This window comes from Benincasa hispida, chromosome 2, assembly GCF_027475165.1.
Source record: "Benincasa hispida cultivar pf3 chromosome 2, pf3_genome.v1.1, whole genome shotgun sequence".
In the NCBI taxonomy this organism is placed as follows: Eukaryota; Viridiplantae; Streptophyta; class Magnoliopsida; order Cucurbitales; family Cucurbitaceae; genus Benincasa; species Benincasa hispida.
In genome coordinates this window covers 54,733,911-54,753,916 of record NC_143479.1, presented here as the reverse complement: position 1 = coordinate 54,753,916, position 20,006 = coordinate 54,733,911, and the positions used below count along the sequence as shown (strand labels likewise).

Genomic DNA, 20,006 nt, shown 5'->3' with positions numbered 1-20,006 from the left:
TTGTTTATGCATTCTAATCTGGTTCTTCCAAACCTAGATTCTAACCTGACCTTCCCAAGTCTAGATCCTATCCTTAGACTACCCTCCCAAGTATCTCTAATGGACGAATGAAGCATACATAAACAAGATAATCGCAAAGAATAGAGATTCCCTAGTTGTGCTAGCTAAATGCTTCTCAACCTATTCAACTGATTTAGCTACTCATGCGTGAATCACAGAGAGTGAACAGATATAGAGAAAGAAATTCCATTCTTATAAATGAGTTGAGTACAAAATGACAATAGAAGTTAAAGGTAGAGAGCCTAGTAACAATTCCTTGCTGACCGAGGTTTTTTACACTGAAATCTCTATTCTGATCTAAAGATGTTCCCGCTTTCGCAGGGGTTGGCCCTCTCTCTATCTTTGGAGCTTCCGACGCTCTCCCAAGCTTATCGGAACGATCTACCAGCACAACTTTCTCCCTCGCATCCGCCTTAAAATGAAAGAAAACTATGGACATAGGCGTGAACTCGTGGAACAAAAGATCGTAAAAGTGGTAAACCCCTTCTCTGAAGAATGCACTTGGTATTTATAGAGCATCCATGGTGAAAGACGGCTTCTCTCTCCCGGTTGTACAGATGGGGCAGCTTTAATTCCTAATTGACGCGCTGAATAATTAGCACTGATAAAGCTTAATGTACTTTGTGACCATTATCTGCTGTCAACTTAATTTGGATTCAACTGTCATCAGCTTTCTGTCCCATCACTCTTAATTGGCCTTTCACCCAAATGAGCTCATCATGTTGCGCTGACCAAGTTGCGCCGTTCCTTCTCGGGTGGATGTTTACGAGCACGATCAAGCAAAGTCTTGCGGTGAAGTTGCGCTTGACCAATGAATTCTTATGATCGCAATCTTTGCATTATGTTAATGCATATTCTGCACAAAAATACAAAAATCAACCGTTCTAATGCACTAAACGCACGCGACCGCAATATTACTAAATTGATGCTTAATGGACACAAAATAATATATTTCATCAACGCAATCCAACATTGTTTAAGAACTTAGCACTATGATAACGTGCATTTCTGCCCGTTATCAGAACTCAGTTACACAAGATGGAATTCACTCATTCCCCAAAGGAGGGGTAAGTAGATAGATTACTCCCTTAAGGGCTGATTCTAGGTCTTGAACATAGTGGCCACAACTTCTCTTTGGAAGAGATGACTCAATCATAGTAGAACTCTAACTTATGTGCATTAGAGGGATCAGTGGTACTTAAGGAGTTAGATGTAACTACAGGGGCATAACAGTTATTGACCCAACTGTACTTACGAGCAATCTGTGAAGGGTTATCGCACTGTTGATTGGTTGATATGGACACATAATATATCTGTAGTAAGGAGAGTTCAGCTGTCGGTCTTTAGTGGAGTGCCTAAAAATTAACAGATGTTGGATCCCGTGACTAAAGAGTTTAGTCAGTTATTCACGTATCATTGGAGGTTCAAGCTATAAGTCCATAAGGTCCCTTTGGTAGCTCAATGGATTCAAGTTGAGAATCAGTTCTTGGTGTTTATTTGAAATGTTCAAATTGGCAAGAGAAAATTCGATTATATATGATATGATCGGAGTGGTATATGAGATACATCACGTGGAGGATTATAAATGAGATTTACATTAAGTACCATGAAATAGAAAAAGAACTATGGTTTATATGTTTCATGAGATGAAATATTAAAATTATAGGTCATAAATATACTATGATAAGTTGGTTATCATATATATTTATAATAATATTAATTATTGGATAATTATATCTTTTTCTCTAATAACCAATTGAGTGGGAGGTTATTGGTGGTTTCATGGTAACCGTGGGATAAAAGAAAAAATGTTTTCCTAATTTTAGAAGTGGTTGTGAGAGTTTCCATTCTCGAACTTATTCGCGGAAATGCTGTAAGTGAATAAGATTCACTAAACGATAGTTAAAGAGAGACTAAACGATCGTGGAGTGACACTACACGATAGTTTACTCAGCTAACAATTAGCTAAACGATCGTGAAGCATTTGTTAAACAATTGGGCATTCATTTATACGATAGACCTTTGTCATCTCCCATTTGCTCAATCGTTTACAGGATTGTTGCTCCTCCGGTCTCTTCCTCTAACCAAGTCCATACAGAGCACACACTTCTGAATTCTCACACCGAGAATACCGAGGTAGACATTGTGGTCGTGTCGTACTCAACTCGACCGTCGTCGAGGTTTTTAGAGGTCGTTCGCTGTGTTCATGATCTTGGAGATCGCTATGTTTGAGTTCGTTGTTGATCGTGCTGTGTTCGAGCGTTTGTGTGTTGCTGGCTTAAAGTTTCAACGAGCGTTCGTGATCGAGGGAGTTTGAAGATGAGTCTTCAAAGGTATGTTTAATCTTTCCCTTGATCATCTTAAAAGCATGTTGTAATTTCATATTGTGCGTAGCTTATAATTTTCTATTTCTTGATTGTAATTGTGTATGTTCAAATACAAATGGAATTTGGAACGATCATTCCGATGCTCATGGAAATCCTCATGTCTGATTTCCTTCAAGAAGAGGTGACCCCATTCTCCTAGTTTTTCCTATTCCTACTTTAGTTCTAACTTAATTAAATAACTTTTATTTAATTAATTAGTCCAATTCCAATAATTAAATAATCATATATATTAAATTCAATTTAATATATATAATTAATTAATAAATAAATAAATAAACATCACATGTTTATTTATCTTTACTTCTCAAAAATTAATTAACCATTAATTAATCAATTAAATGACTATATTAAATCATATTCAATATAGAATTAATCAACAATATTTATCACAAATTGCTCATAACTATAGCTATGTCAAAATATCGTTTTACCTCTGTAGTTACATATAACTCCTTAAATACCACTGATCCCTCTAATGAACAAATAGTTTATAGTTCAACTATAAACTAACACCTCTCAGGCCAATGAAAGGTTGATGCCTCAATTTTCAAGACTCGGAATCCGCTATTAAGGGAGCAATTTATCTACTTTCCTTAAGGTCAGGAAATGAGTAAATTTCATCTTGTGTAGTTGTGTTCCTAGCTCCCTACTCGAACAAATTCCCAAAATGGTAGGCTTATTGAGTAAACTAATAAGGCCACTCTCACTCATACAAATCAAAGAATTGCCCTCATAAATAGGAGTTCACAACTCACTCAGGATTAAGGTCACGTCATCTATGGTCATCCTAGTGAAATATAAGTCTCTCTAGCAACGATATTATATAGAAAGAATATTCATTTTTAACGTCGATTGCTCGACGTGACCTGTCCTCTGTCAAGGCACAAAGAAATTCTCGTATTTCTCTAGTATCTTCTTAGATGAGTCGATATAGTCCGGTAAGATTATAAAGCTCTTCATCTTTTGAAGAGAACCAGACAGGTCACATTTTGTATTTTTAATTTTGTTTGAAAAAAAGGAAAAAGAAAAATCAAAAGACTCAAGGACTGACTCAACTGAAAATAAAGACTCTGACTCAACTGACTCTTAAGAACAAGAAGAACAAAACTAAAAAATATACGATATACCAGACGGCAGAACAGCGCGGGATTTCTCAACCTCTAACTCCATCACCCGGGAATCGACGAGTTTAGGCTCAAATTCTCCATAGTCCTCACAAACTGGTTCTAAACATGGCATGCTATCCTCTAACTCATCCTCAATGTCGACATAGATTACCTCATCGCTACACGCCTCAGCGATGTCCTAAGATGTGTGTAACAGGGGTTCATATCCTCTTTCAACTGAGTCAGAAGATTGAGTGACTGGGTCTCCCAAACTCTGAAGATCAGCTCCAACCTCAATTTGAAACCTAAAACTCTCATGGAGGTCGTGGATCTCCTACTAAAAAGTTATATTGTTAATAGCAAGTTGTCTAATCACATCTTCTAATGACATACCTGAGTCGTCGATGTGAGCATGCATCGTCATGTCGGATGTTGTAGGGTGTGAATCATAGTGGAAATGGTCCCATCCTAGGTTTCCATAGCCATAAGACTCCCCCCATCTAAGTTGATGAAAATTGTCATTCATATAACTAGGATACCCTTCATGGAGTAATCTCGTGGCATAGAGCTCCATTGCGAACTTGGACATGCTTGCTCAGAGTGATCAGTCCTACATGCTTGCACCTATTGCAGGTTACCTGCAACCAAATGACTAACCAAAGAAGTTAACTCAGCAAGTTGACCTCGAAGGTCAAAAACCTTGTCACTAAGTCATGATGCTCCACTCGATTGTCCTCATCCTTGTTGATGATATTTATCTATGCTTAAAATACTGACACAAAAAGGAAAACAAATCAAAAGCAAAAGAATACTCTAACTAGAAATTTAACTAACGAAACGTCAATAACTTCCTCAGCAACGACGTCATTTTTGTTCGACTCAAGAATCGATGTCGTTGATTCGACTCCAAACCGAAACAAAAGAAAATTTGTAAATACCGAACTACTTCTATCACTATAAAGACGTAGCAACAGTGGTAAGTCCGAGTCGATCCGCAAGGAAACGTGATTTGTTTTGTTAAGTTAATTGTCTAACTAGAGCGGTAAATGGGGTTTTTGTGTGGAAGAGATATATGTGTGAAATTAAAATAAAAAAGTAAATGTAATCTAGAATAGATGTCTATCTAATTTCTAGAGCAAAAAGTTTCCTATACAATTTTTTTCATTAGGCATCAATTAATTACACTGAATTTGTTAACCCCTCAACCTATTAAAACATCTAATAGCCCAATCAGCCAAATTCGATATTAAACTAAATTAGCCTTAATTCAATTTACAACAAAGTCATATCTTATAGCATGATTTATTTGGAAAAGATTATATCAGAAAAAGTCTAGACTTTGTCCATGCGATCCTAATACGTGCAACTTAATCAATCAATATTGCATAGGCTATGACGATTTTGCAAACAATAATTTCAATAAACTAATTTGTTAAATCAATTTATAAAAATTCCATTAAGAATAAATCAAATCCACCCAAAGGATCCACAACAATTCAGTTAAATTAATTAGGAAACCTTCCAGAAATTAAACATTGTGCTTTTGCTCAAAAGAAATTAGATAGGAGTTACTCTTAATTCATAGACAAATTCAAGATATACATCCAATCCGTTGATTACAACCAAAATGAAAAGAAAAACTAACCTAAAGATACTAAATTCTAAAGGGAAAGGAAGAAGATTGAAGTTCAACTTTGACCTCCATCGGTTTGGCCTTCAAAATTCAGCATATTTTGACCTAAAGACGAAAGGAGGTATTTATAAAAATCTTCGCAGTGTTGGAGATAGAAGAGGGTCACAAGCATCAGGGAAAATGGTGCAACACTGAACATTCTATCAAAAACTCGATCCTCAATGCACGATGGTCCTTTACTCGATGCTCGACGTTCGTTTACTCAATTATACTCGACAACCTTTTACTCGATGATACTCGATGGCAATTTACTCAATTACTCAATGGTTGATTATATTCACTTATACTTGATGCCATTAATAAAAATATAGAATACTCGAAGGAACTCGATGGCAATTTGGCAATTCCAACTCCTTTGAAGCCCGGATGCTCAAATCAACTCCAAATTGCTTTAAATTAAACTCTGGTCGGCTCCAAATCGCCAATTCTACCTCTTCGTTGACCGATACCTACAAAGTAAGAAAAATAAAGACATAAAATCCAGTAACGGGCCCGAATTAAGCTAGGAATAATAGCTCTTTTTGAGAGCTGCCAATTCATTTTATTAAAATAAATCAAATTTTAATATAGTTGGTTATGCAGATTTTGGATATTTATCTGATCCACACAAAACTAAATATCAAATAGGTTATCTATTCACATGTGGAGAAACCGCTTTATCATGGTGATCAATGAAACAAACCATAACAACCACTTCCTCAAATCATGTTGAAATTCTTGCAATTCATGTGGTTAGTAGAGAATGTGTATGGCTAAGATCAATCACTTAGCACATTCGTGAAACATGCGACTTGTCTTCTAGTAAAAATCTTCAAACGATATTATACAAAAATAGTACAACATGCATAACCCAAATCAAATGATGATGTATTAAAGGAGATAGATCAAAACATATTTTACCGAAGTTTTTCTACACATGATCTTGAAGAAAATGGCAACATCACTATATAATAAATTTATTCGAAAGATAACCTAGCAGACTTATTTACAAAGTCATTAACTGCTGCAACCTTTAAAAAATTGATGTACAGCATTGAAATGCGACGAATTAGAGATCTCAAGTGATATTTCCATTAAAGGGAGCAAATATATTGTATTTTTGTAGAAGTATTAGAATATATGAAATATGTAATATTTTTCCTTTACTAAGATTTTTTCCCACTAAATTTTTTTCCTAGTAAGGTTTTAACGAGACATATTTCATATATATATATATATATATAATAGACATCTGAGAGGGAATATTATAAATATTATAATAAAAATAGATGTCCATCATTAGTGTCCTAAAAACAAATGGCCTATTCCAAGAATAAATGCTTCATCCTCCATTGTTCCATATTTGCTGCATTTTATCCATGTGTTTTGTAATTACACATTATCAGTGTCCAAATAATCCAAATAAGTCTACCACCAACTTGCCAAATTGGCTATAAATAATGGTATTAGGTGGGTTTGCATATAGATGTGATTGGTGAAGAAAAGAAAAGAAGTGATTGAAAAATTTAGAATTTTTAAATTTCCATATTTTTTCCCCATTTTCTATAAATTTCTTTATTTTATTTTAATTGTTTAGTTATTTTATTTTATTTTATTATTATATTATATTTTCTCTATATCTATATTCCTATTGTGCTCTGTTGTACTCTTCAATTTTACAACCAAAGTCGTTTTTTAATTATATTGTTAACTTTAAGTTAAGAAAGTAATTTCAAAACATTTTTTATACTACATTTTTTTATAACTATACTTAAAAAAAAAAAAAAAAAGGTTAAAGTTAGAAACTTTTTCAATTTTTTTATTCTATAATTTAAAAAAACATTATTTCGTAATTTAGTGATTCTATATTATTTTATATTTAAATGAAAATAGAAAAACCATTCAAAACTATGTCAACATATTTCTATATACTTGAAGATATAAAAACCAAACAAAAATTACACAAAGTATCCACCATGAAAAATATATTGTGTAATTGGATACATTGTGTAGTTGAAGAAGGTCTCCAAATAATAGTGTTCATGGTAAAGACGATTTACGTCTTTATATAGCTAAGTGTAGGTTAAAATAAATGTCATCTTCAATAAGTTCAAACACAAGATATAATAGTCAACTCCATTCAATTCAATTCGGGGTCCAAACACTCCCTCATACGTTCAAAAGTGACAAAATTACCCTTGGTCTTGTTTCAAAACTCTAATACAGTACGGAAATCCTGACTTGAAACGATGAGTTGGTGACCTAAAATATGTGACGATTCAAATTTCCATTTTAATTCATTATAGACCATTTTAGGTCTCAATTTTCACTCCATGACTAGTTTTAAAATGCAATCAAAGTTTAAGAGGATTGGTAAAACAAATAATTTAGTTGATTGATCCAAAGTTGTAATTTAACAAAAATCTCTCCACTCAAAACTATTAGCCTCCAAATTCATCCTAAAAACTTAAATCAATAGGGTCAGGAAAAGAGTGTTGAGAAATAAACAAAGAATCTTCACTTTACCAAAGGAGGAAGTGAGGAAATGAGCAAATCTGCAAGCAACCGCCATGGCCGAAGCACAAAGAAAGCTTCAAACGAAGGAATTACTAATCCGAAAGAAATTCCTATTTGGCGATTTCAAGTTCCAGATTTCGAATCAACATCGAAACGAAAAAATCCAATTGGATATATATAAAGATGTCGTAAAGAAATGCCTGAAACAGAAGACGTTGAGAAGAAATCAGAATTACAATTACCTGAGAGGAAAATCGAAACGCAACGCCAATGGATCCTTTTTCTTCGTCGAAAATTTTCCAGGAGTTCGATCCTCGATTTGATTGGGTTCATCAGCCCGATTCTCATGTTCTTATCGTCCACCTCTTAGGTTTTACATTTTTCCGCCTTCTTTTCTGCCTTTTGCAGTTTCCCTTTTTTTTCTTTTATTCTGAAAATAAAGGGCTAAATTACACAAAATATCTCTCAATTTTGTCATTTAAGTCGAGTAATCATTTTGTTTTTTTTTTTCTTAAACGTATTTTCAATCATTTTCTTACCATATTTTCATTTTTCATGATTTATGATCGGTTTAGATTGATTAGACAAAAAATCTTTTTATAAAAAAATTGTTTTTATTAAACTCTTTTAATAAAAGCCATTCAAAAAACACATGTTTAAAAGACTATTTTTATTTTTTTTTTCTAAAATAACTCATTTTTAAAATTAAATACTTAAAAGTTAAATTAAGAGATTAATTCTTAGCCATGCTACAAAATACAACCAGCAAAATTTTAAGAACTGTTTTTTTTTTTCAAATTTTAGTTTAGTTTTTTAAAATATTGAAGCAAAATAGATAATAAAATAATAGATAAATTTTAGAGATGGTTGGATATTCATATCTTTAATTTTCAAGAGTAAAAACCTAGAAAACTAAAAAATAAATTGTTATCGGGACCTTAACCTTAAATGTTAAGTTCTCAACTTAAGAATATAGATAAAATGTAATGTTTTGAGGAAAATTTCAAAAAAAATATTTTGATAAATAAATGTTTTATGATTTTTAAAATGTTTGTCTATCTATATTATATTCATTTTAGTGATATTTTAGAGCTTGTTTTTTAATGGTTTGTAACGAAGTAATTGAAATTTGAAAATGTTAATAGAAATATAATATATGCCTTTACTTATCTTTACTCTCGAAAAAATTAAAATATTATTCTTGACTCTTTATAAATATTGCAAAACCATGTTTTGAGAAAAAATCTATTATGAGGACTATAATTTTTATTGAGGAGAAATAACATAATGTGAAATTTGTATAAATTTTGATGAAATGCTTTGACTCTATGGTTTTGAAGAAAATTAGAATTAAGTTCCTATAATTTTAAAAGTTAAGTTTAATTTTTATGATTTAATAAAACCTCCTAAATAATGTTTATGGTTTAATTCATAATTAGTCTTTGCTCTCTACCATAGAGATTATTTATGAAGATTTTTTCAAATGTCTTGAATTTTGTAGTTCAATTTCCATCATTATAATTTAAAATGTCCAATTCTAATTAAATAATAATAAGAAAATATAATATATAAATAAATTTTGAAATTGTCATGCACTTTGACCTATGAGATCGGAGGTTTAAACTCTCATTCGTTGTATTAGAAAAAATCTAATAGATGATAATTTTTTAATAAAAAATAACATTAAATAGTCATTGGACTAATTTTAAGATTTATCAAGACTAAAATTGAATGCTCTCACGACAGAGGAACAAAATATTATTTTAATCTCATTCTAATTCTATACAGGTTTTAGAAGCAACCAACTGAAAGTTCAGGTGACATCCACCGGAAAGTTGAGGGTCTCCGGCGAACGGAGGCTCGGCAGCGGCAAGTGGCTTCGATTCCAAAAGGAAATCGATATCCCCGCCGACGCCGACGCCGACAAGATCTCTGCCAAATTGGAGGAAGGTATCCTCTACGTGAAACAGCCCAAGAAACCCTCCGCCGTCTCTTCCATCAACCTACCGGATCAGCAGCAACCCAAGCCCACGGCTGAATCCAAACGGCCGCCCGCCGTCACAAAACCCAAACCCGAGCCTCCGAAGCCTGCCGCCGCGAAACCTACAGTCGACTCACCAACTGTTCGACCAAATGCCCCAAAGAGCCAAAACGAGAAAGCCGAGCCTCGGAAGCCCGCTGCCGCAAAACCCACAGTCGACCCGCCAACTGTTCGACCAAATGCCCCAAAGACCCAAAACGAGAGGCCTCAATCACAGGCAAGTGGGAAACAAATCCCCACTCCTCCAAAGCCACAGGAGGCAATTGCAGCACCGGCGAGGACCCCAAAACCCGCCGAGACACCCTCCATGGGCAGCGGACAGCCAGTTCAAGACTTAGCTTTGAAGAACAGAACAGAGAAAGAAACAGAGGAGAAGGCAAAAGCACATACAACACTGCAGGATGCTTTGGAGAAGACAAGAGAGGAAGAAGGGAAAGAAGAAGTTGGGTCAAAAATGGGGGAGGGGAAAGAAGGAGGTGGTTCAAAAATGGGGGAGGAGAAGGAAGGTGGAGTTGCAGAAGAGAGGAGGAGGAGGAGGAGGAAGAGGAGGAGTGAGGAAATGGTGGAAGAGAGTGGAAGGTTTAGAAGAAGACAAGGCTACAAACAGATTATTGATGAGGTGGTGAAGGAATTGAGGACCAATATGGTGACTTTGGTTTTGGGGGTTGCTGTTTTTGTGATTGTGTATCTGAATCTTACAAAGAAAGGTCATGTGGAGGAAGAGTTGTGAGGAAGGTATGAACAAACTTCAAGTTTATGAGTGAATAATGAAATATGTGAAAGAGTTCATTCGAGAGAATGGAAATAAAATTGTTATATTTACAATTACTATTCGAACTTGCTGTTGTTTTTTCTCTCTTTTCTTTAATGTCAATTTAAACACAACTTAAAAACATGTCTGTCAAAAGTTCAGAAATTCATCTCTCTATATAATATAACTTAAGTAACCATCTAATTATTATTCTAAGTTTAACAAATACATTGACTCAAGACTATAATATCATGGAAAATACTTAGGTGCTCTTGGAGAAATACAGACACAGATACAGATACGATATGTTAATTTATAAAAAAATTAAGATACGGATACGTCGAAGATACGTGTGTATATATATATATATATATATATAATGTCTAGTTAATTGTTATAATACTTATTTTAAGTTAGATTAAAATAGATTCAAGAGGAAAGTGAAAACTTGAAAAAAAAATCTAGTAATATCGAGTGATTGTTGAGCAATTAGAGTAGACGGTAGGAGAAAAGTAGAATATGAAGATTGAAGAATGAAGTTGTGGATGAAGGGGATGTGAATCATGATTTAAATAGTGAAAGAGAATGGAAGAATGAAGATTTAATTATGTTTCAGGTTTTTTTAAAAAAAAATTATTATGTTTTTATCATTTTTAATTTATTTTGTTTTGGATTGCTCAATTTAAGTATACTTTTACGTTTGGAAGTGATTTTAAAATGGTTGAAATCACTTTTGTCATTTTCAAAATCACTATGAAACATGTTTAATTCTTCAAAACTAATTTTGATGATATAAAAATTGTATTTAAAAGTGTAAAATTGAAAACAAAATTAATTTTGAGTAATTAAAAGTGTGTCTTTGAGTGATTTTTATGATTTTAAAATCTCTCCTACTAAAATAAATGGGTTGTGGGTTGGGTTTTTTTAAGCGGTTAGGCTTAAATTTGAAAAAAAAAAAAAATTGACCCACGTATCTGAAGTAGATACGCATATCTGAAAATTAAAAATAAAAATAAAAAAATCAAATACTTCAAATCACGTATCACACGTATCTACCACATACACATTTGGACGTATTCATATCATATCTGTATCTGATATCGATTCTACAAACAATTAGAAGTATTTGTGCACTACACCTATCTCTATGCATTCCATGAAACTTCTCAATAAAAAACTGCCACGTAGCAGTTTGATAATTAAAAATTATGAATTTTTTTAATTTTTCTTTCGTGTGAAAAAATGTTAGTATAAGATTAGGGGTAGCTAATCATTACTCTAATATCATTGATACCTCATCTGAACTAATTTGCACAATGAATGGCTTTAATGAGAAAAGCTGAGAAAAAACAAAAAATTTTAATTTCTTTAAACAAAAGCCACAATGGGAATTTGATTACATTGTCCATTCCTTCCCTAAGAAAATGAGGACATTCCAAGAAAGAGAACAAGATCAATTCACCAGAAGGCCAAAATCTTATTGAAAATTTAAGTTTTCTTTTCCTAAGGTAAAAGCCACAGTATTCTCGAACTCACTTGGCACTGGCCAGTTGTGAGCGAAGGAGCTTAGCAGCAGCAACCATGTTGAGGAGGGCGGGCTTGACTTCAGTGTACTTTCGGGTTTTGAGACCGCAGTCGGGGTTCACCCAGAGGATGTTGCTTTCGAGAACAGCAAGCATCTTGTTGATCCTGTCAGCGATTTCATCGGTTGAGGGAATACGAGGCGAATGGATGTCGTAGACTCCAGGTCCGATTCCAGCACCGTACTTTACTCCCTCACGGAAGACAGACAGAAGCTTCTCATCTGACCTGGAATTCTCAATGGTGATCACATCAGCATCCATGTCGATTATCGAATGGATGATGTCGTTGAAGTTCGAGTAGCACATGTGGGTGTGGATCTGCAGTCATCAAAATCATAAATTTCACCATGTCACTGACAAAACCGTTTTACAACTCGATGCAAAAAACACGAAACAACACAAATACATCGATTTTATGAGAGATCATCGGCTTATAAGAAAAGGGAGGAGAAAAGAACCTGGGTGGTATCTTGAACACCACAGTTGGTGATTCGGAACGAATGAACAGCCCAATTCAAGTAGAAATTTTCCTCGGACTTTCGGAGAGGCAAACCTTCTCTCAGTGCTGCTTCATCAATCTGGATGACAGTAATACCAGCTTTCTCGAGATCCTCAACCTCGTCCTTGATCGCTAAGGCGATTTGGTAACATGTCTCAAACCTATGAAAAACCAGGGTTATATTGAGTTAACTACCGCGAACTGCCCTCAGTAAAACAGAGGACCAAGAAACAGCAACTGAGATTCATTAAATTTTCATACCTTGGTTGGTCATTTCTAACAAAGGACCAGTTCAAGATTGTAACTGGACCGGTAAGCATTCCCTTCATAGGTCGCTTGGTCATGCTCTGAGCCATTGTCGACCAAAAGACAGTCATAGGTTTTGGACGACTGACATCACCATAGATGATAGGCGGCTTAACACAACGGGATCCGTAGGATTGGACCCAACCATTGACAGTGAAGGCGAAGCCAGACAGTTGCTCTCCAAAGTACTCAACCATATCATTTCTCTGAGGCATTAACAAAAATTCAGATGCCACACACCACAGTTCAAACCTAGACAATATATGGTCATTTAAATGTACTTCAGTATTCTTTCAAGACAAATGCTTACCTCGGGCTCTCCGTGCACCAAGACATCGATGTCGAGCTCTTCCTGCAGCTGAACAACTTTATTGATTTCCTCCTTGATGGAGCTGACATAGTCTTCCTCAGAGATTCTAAAGGAATAGGATGCAACAGTACTAGAAAATTAATAGCACTATACTTTTTTTAAGACGAACAACTATATCCAAAGACAAAAAGGCTTACTTTTTTGCTTTAAATTCGCGTCGCACTCTTCTAAGATCCATAGTTTGAGGGAAGGATCCAATTGTTGTAGTTGGTAGAATTGGAAGGTTCAACTTCTTCTGCTGAGCATCCAACCTGACACTTACATTTGTTGCCCGGCGGTGGTCAGAGCCCTTCAGAGCAGCAGCCTAAGCAAGTCGAAACAGAAATCAGGTCAAGCACATAATCTGCAAGAATATAGAAAGATCTTACAAAATGATATTTAATATACTTCAAATAATTCCTTACAGCTTTTTGGACAGCCTCATTTGTCACTCTTGGGGATGATTTCCTTGAAGCTTGGGCTGCAGCATTGGCAGAAAAATATGCCTGGAAGAAGTGACAGTTATAAGCTCAATTTTTTTTCAAAAAGGAAAATAATTATAAGCTCAAATTTTAACATCTTCAGTTCCTATGCAACTATAGATCTCCATTTCATGTCAAATAAGTTAAGGGTTGTTTATTTTATATATATATGTTGTTTCATTTGTACCCTGGGTATTCAACCCAGATTATGCAACTAACCTAAGGTTACATCATTTTATTTACGGTACAACATCCTGCCCCTAAGTTCCTATTGCAAGATGAAATCAGACAAATAACGTACCTCATCTTTATGTCCAGCGAGTGCCTTAGCCAAGGCATTAACTTCAACAACTTTCTGCGCAGCAAAAGCAAGCCAGGACTTAATTTCATCATCTAATTTTGTTTCGTTCACCAGATCAACAGCAGTGTGAAGAAGAGAGCATGAAGTGGAGACGACAATCTTTTCTGTAGAGGATACAAGAACAGCGTATATTACCACTGCTTATAGTCTGAAAATGAATCCACGTTAATATAAAATGTGCTAGCAAGTAAGAAACAAGCACCTTTCCCAACAACTTTTTCTAATGCCTCTAAGGTAGTTATGGAAGCTTGAAGGTCATTTGACCATATGTTTCTTCCATCAACCACTCCGGCAAACAGATATTTGCCCGAAGGAAATCCACCTTTGATCAGATCAAGTGTCTGTGTTCCACGAACTAGATCGAATCCATAACCAGAGACACCCTTCAAAGAGGTGAGAGTCTTGTATGCCTCAGCAGGAACATCAGCAAAATATGTCTCAATCAGAACATTTAAACCAGATAAGACGGATTCCAGCTCTGAGTAGGCATGAGCAAATGCTTGTAACTGGTGTGCATCAAGATCTTTCACAAGTGTAGGCTCATCAAATTGAATCCAGGTGGCACCAGCAGCTTTCAGCTCTGAAACAACTTCTCTGCAGGCACAAATAACAGTTAATAAAATAAGAAGACAATGGAACTGAAATGACATGGTGAATACATGAATAAGACGAACATCTAAAAAGAGGAAAAGAAGTACTGACTTATAAACAGGAAGAATTTTGTCAACTAGAGAGAGAAGTGAAAAGGATTTCTCAACTCCCTTGGCTGGTTTCGAAAGCAACAAGAAGGATACAGGGCCTACAAGAACTGGGACGGTCTCGACTCCAAGCTGCATAGAAAAGTGGGAGTATATGGGAAAAAAAACAAAAATGCTTAATATGCTTATATTGAAATTTCATGACGGAACTTCAAATATCATTGTTTTCCATCCAGTCATTTATTCAAATATTCTTCACTTGAAACAAGTCTTAAAGTAAAAGGCATGGTATTCCATATAAGGCATCTCGCATGTTTTAAATATGAATGGCTAAAAAAGAAGGTCCTATGACATGATAAAAGCAAGATGCCTCTTTAGATATAAGAAATACAATATTATATAAGATGGAGTGTAAAAAAGTAGTATGCATCAGTAGGATAGGTCAAATGATTTAAAAAAGTTAATAAAATAAAATAAAACACTGAATTAGAAGAACCAACAGACGACGAGAAGGAAAGAAAAAGATTAATCAAACTGGAAAAGGATACAACAGTTGTTGAGATGTTTTAGGATAGATGAAATACTTCAAAGTCAACTTGTACTTCTGTTAATAGGCTAAGAAAATTTTTAAACTTTTTCTCGGTGGACGATTAAAAAAAAAAAAAAAAAAAATACAAGTGCAAACGAGTTAGGTACATCCTTCCTTGAATTCATCTAATTCACATGAGACTTGAACCTACCACCATTTGCCAAAATCAGCAAATAAGTTCCTTTTAAGTGTTTTTTCTTTCTCATTTTTTATAAGAAATCTTACAGCTTTAGCTTCCTTGTACTCGTTTACTGCTTTGTGAGATGCATAGGTGAATTTATCTTCTGGACTCAGCTCTGGGACAATGTAATGGCTGTAATAAAATACACACTTTATTAACATTCCTCAAATCATTGACTAATAGAAGTCTTACAAACAAAACTATCATAAAAATGTAAGGAAATGCATATAGTTTTTCACATACTAGTTGGTATCAAACCACTTCGTCATTTCCATGGCAGGAACCGAAGCATTCCCTCTAGCCATGGAGAAGTAGATGTCAAATCCAATCTCACCACCGTTCCATCCATATCTTGAAGGAACGGCACCAAGCATAGTCGCTGTGTCGAGTACTTGATCATAATACGAAAAAGTGTTGCTTGGGATAAACTTGATTCCAGCGTCGGCCATCTGCTTCCAAATAGATGATCTGAGATCAGCAGCCACTTTCTGCAAGTCATCAGCACTGCTTTTCCCATCCCAGAAAGACTCCAAGGCAAATTTAAGTTCTCTCTTCGGACCAATGCGGGGATAACCAACAATGTGAGAGGCCATTGCTCTGTTACATAATAACAAGAAAATATATATAAAAATGAAATTTTCATTAGAACTCAACGATCATTTTCAATAACAATTTCCCAGATTCCTCTAATATAAGATAAATTTTCTTTTGATAATGGAGATACTGAGGACCCACTCCTTGTTCACAGCCCACCTCACTAATTTCAAGGAGGCTTTGCCCAACCAAAGCCAACTTCAGAAGACTAAGAATTTTAAGCTTCTTAATCCATGAGCATCCAAACTAGCTTGCACTCGACTATTCTCACGAAACAACCATCTCACCCTACACATAGCCCTTTATTGACCACTGTGACAACCCATGATGTTTAGAATTTTAAGTTATTATGTTGTGAACAGACCCACTTGTTTGCTGTTAAGCTATGTTATTAACTACTAAGAACAACAAAAATTTTCATTTTATGTATACATGAAAGAATACCATTATCAAAATTGACACACCATTATTACGAACTAATTTTTCTGAAAATAGTATTAATGGCTTCATTTCATTTCAGAAAGATGGCACACATAATTCACAGAATCAGCAATCAACATGTAGAATTTTAATATGAAGAAGAACCAATCATAAATGTAGAAAGCCTCATTAGTTCAAATCTTGTGGAGCTTGTATCATCAGTACAAAAATGCCACAACAGAACAATCAAAACGGCACTAGAGCAAAAAAAAAAAATAAATAAATAAATAAAAAAGGAAAAACCTCATCCACCTAATCAAGTGTAGCCAAATTCTTAAATCACTTATTGATCCAAAAGCTTAAATTGATAGATGAAGATAAATTTAATATCATATCATCTAATACTCTTCTCGTGGGTTGAAATATCAAGAAGACAAGTGAAAATCTATATTAATTGGAGAAGAAATAATATTATAGTCTTACAGGGTTTTTTTTTAACAAGAGCTCTAGATACCATCTTAAATCACCATTAACCCAAAACTTTGTGCGGATGGGTGTAGACAAATTTAAAATCATATCATCTAACACAACTTAGGGAACAAAAGAAAAAGAAAAGGAAAATAAACTACAGAGCTCCTCGAACTCCAAGACTCTAAGAAAGAACATAGAGAAAACGAAACGAAAAGTCCTTGCCTTCATGTTCATCTATTACAAATCAGCTACGACCATTTCACAAAAGCCCCACAATTCCATTAGATGATTTAAAGCTTAATTACAAAGAATCAACCACAAAAATAGCCTATATAATCCATACCCAGATCACAAAACGATGCAAAAAACAACCCCAAAAGACTCCACAACACAGAAACGCATCAGAGAGTGAGAGAAATACCTGACAACAGTGGAAGTAGTGCGAATTGATAAGCGAAGGGAAGGAAGATGGTGGATGGAGGAGAAAAGGAGATATGAAAATGGGGCAATTGCTCCTCTTCTCAGTGCAAAGATGGAGGATGATGAGGAAGAAGACGATGATATTGCAAAGGGCTCAAGTGATTTCAGTGGAAGTTGGGTCATTTATACTCGGATTTTTCTCATTCTCTCACATCTCCACCAAAAACGAACCCACCCTTTGGATTTGAGAACCTCATTTTTTTCTCTCTCTCTCTCTCACATCACCACCAAACCCACCCGCTAGATCCAAAATCCAGGCCGGGTTTCACAGTCGTTTGTGTCAAATGATCCATGTGTTCTTCCTTCCATTACCTTCATTTTTCTTTTACAGCCATGAGTTCTAATTTTGTTTAATAATAATAAATACTTAAAAAGGCTCAAAATATAGAAATTATTTAAGTTTGTTTAATAACCATTTGAGTAATGATTTTGTTTTTAATTTTAATTTTTTTAAATTTAAATCTATAAATATTTATTTCTTCTCAGTTGAAATTTAAATAACGAACCTTCATTTCTTAGGTTATTTATATACTTTTTACCAATATTTTTAAAAATCATACTAAATTTTAAAAACTAACCAAGTAAGCTTTGAAAACTTCTTTCTATTGTTGAAGGTTTAAATTTTATTTTTATCTCTCGAATAATATTCTATTTTGATTTCTAAACTTTTAAAAATATTTGTTTTAGTTTCTGAATTTTGAATATTGATTTATTTTGATCTCTAAACTTTTTAAAATGTTCGTTTTAATCCTTAAACTTTTAAAAATGCTTATTTTGGTCCCTGATATATTAAGATTTTGTTAACTCTTTAACAAAATGGCAAGATGACTTGTACTTTTTAATGATTAGGCTATCAAATAAGTTAATTACTCTAACAAATATCTAGAGTTTCAATTTTGAATGAAGTGACAAAGTGGAAGAATTTAAAAAACATTTTTAGTTCAAAATTTTGCACCTTCATTTTGTTCAATACATCTAGAGTCTAGACATCCAAAATTATAGGCTCCTTCACATCTATTGAAAGTTAACATAATTTTAATAATAAGGACTAAAATAAACACTTTTTAAAGTTTAGGGATTAAAACAAACGTTTTTTAAAGTTTATGAACTAAAATAGAACATGATTCAAAATTCAGGGACTAAAATAGGATTTAAACCATTTTTATAATCAAATTAAGAATTCAACTCGTTTACTTAAGAAAGATGCAATCAATTGTAAGAAAATTAAGAGGAAATAGACTTAATCTTTAAAAAAAAAATGGTCATTGGGCCTTGATTTTAGGTTCTGTTGGGTAACCATTCCATTTTTTTGTTTTGGTTTTTGAAAATTAGTTTTTTTCCTCTCAATTTCTTATTATTTGCATTTTTCTTAATTACAAGAGTTGAGTTCTTAATCAAATTCTAAAAACAAAAACAAATTTTTAAATATTACATTTTTTAGTTTTCAAAAGTTGACTTGATTTTTGAAAACATTGGAAGAGGTAGATAACAAAACAAGAAGTTTAGACGTGAAAGAAGTGTTTATAAACTTAATTTTAAAAAATAAAAACAAAAATCAAATGATTACCAAACGAGACTTTAGTTTTATGTTTTAAAATTAAGTCTATAAGCACTCACTCAAACTATTATTTTCTAGGTTTTATCGTCTATATTTTAGGAGGGTTCTCAAAAGTAAACCCAAAATTTGAAAACTAAAAAGAGTCAAAGACTTGTTTTTATTTTTGAAAATTAGCTTAGAAATCAAATACCTAATAAGAAATGAAAACTATGAAGAAATTGAGAGGAAAAAATGAAATTTTTAATTAAAAAAATTAAATGATTATCAAACATAGCTTAAATTATCTCATTACCTTGCGACCTTTTATTTCAATCAATAATTTGTGAGTGGATCACAATGGTGATTACTGTTTTGTCCTTTCTGAATGGATCTCCATATTTTAAGACTGTTACTATGGTCAATAATTGTACGTGGCTTCGCTAGTGGTTTAATCCATTTCAAGTGAATCTTTATATTACAACAACTATAAAGACGATAGATCAAACCTCAAACCTTTAAAATGAAAATTAGATCAATTACCATCGAGTTAACCTTACTTTTTTTTTTCTTTTAAAGTTTATTTTAACATTTAAAATATTGTAACTAAAACATGATATTTTAACCTTTTAACCAAACTCCATCATTATTTATGGGGCACTTTTTGGTTTTTGCCATTTGTTTAGTTTTGTTCTTTCTTCTTATTTGGGAGAAAAAACATGGGTTTGAGAAATCAAAATTGGGCAAGATGTGCAGTTGATAAACCCAAAAAGTTGGAAAACATATCAAATTTATACCTAAGCTCTAAACTTCATCAAATTGTATCCAAATTTAAATCTTTACCCTTAAACATGAAAAAGTTGACAAGCTTTACCCTCTCATTAATTTTTTTTATTTTTTTATTTGAGAATTTGTCATAAGGTAC

General features: G+C 33.7%; 2 protein-coding genes and 1 long non-coding RNA gene across 3 annotated transcripts; 1 reads left to right on the top strand and 2 right to left on the bottom strand.

Moving 5' to 3' along the window:
• Positions 1–5,094: 5,094 nt before the first annotated feature.
• LOC120071889 (uncharacterized) lies at positions 5,095–8,124 on the bottom strand. Its single transcript, XR_005480364.2, has 2 exons — positions 7,985–8,124; positions 5,095–5,695 (listed from the first exon to the last, which is right to left on the bottom strand). It is a non-coding gene; the product is annotated as an uncharacterized LOC120071889 (long non-coding RNA).
• On the top strand, positions 7,977–10,620 carry LOC120071888 (uncharacterized). Its single transcript, XM_039024297.2, has 2 exons — positions 7,977–8,112; positions 9,531–10,620. The coding sequence occupies exons 1-2, from the start codon at positions 8,013–8,015 to the stop codon at positions 10,511–10,513; spliced, it is 1,083 nt and encodes a 360-aa protein (XP_038880225.1). The 5' UTR covers positions 7,977–8,012; the 3' UTR covers positions 10,514–10,620.
• A 1,254-nt stretch (positions 10,621–11,874) lies between these two features.
• LOC150038009 (5-methyltetrahydropteroyltriglutamate--homocysteine methyltransferase 1-like) lies at positions 11,875–17,899 on the bottom strand. Its single transcript, XM_090311328.1, has 12 exons — positions 17,489–17,899; positions 15,826–16,179; positions 15,627–15,714; positions 14,817–14,944; positions 14,317–14,708; positions 14,055–14,218; positions 13,697–13,777; positions 13,430–13,596; positions 13,233–13,338; positions 12,878–13,128; positions 12,576–12,777; positions 11,875–12,435 (listed from the first exon to the last, which is right to left on the bottom strand). Exons 1-12 carry the CDS (start codon positions 17,668–17,670, stop codon positions 12,067–12,069), a joined length of 2,484 nt encoding a protein of 827 aa, XP_090167454.1. The 5' UTR covers positions 17,671–17,899; the 3' UTR covers positions 11,875–12,066.
• Between the last annotated feature and the right edge of the window lie 2,107 nt (positions 17,900–20,006).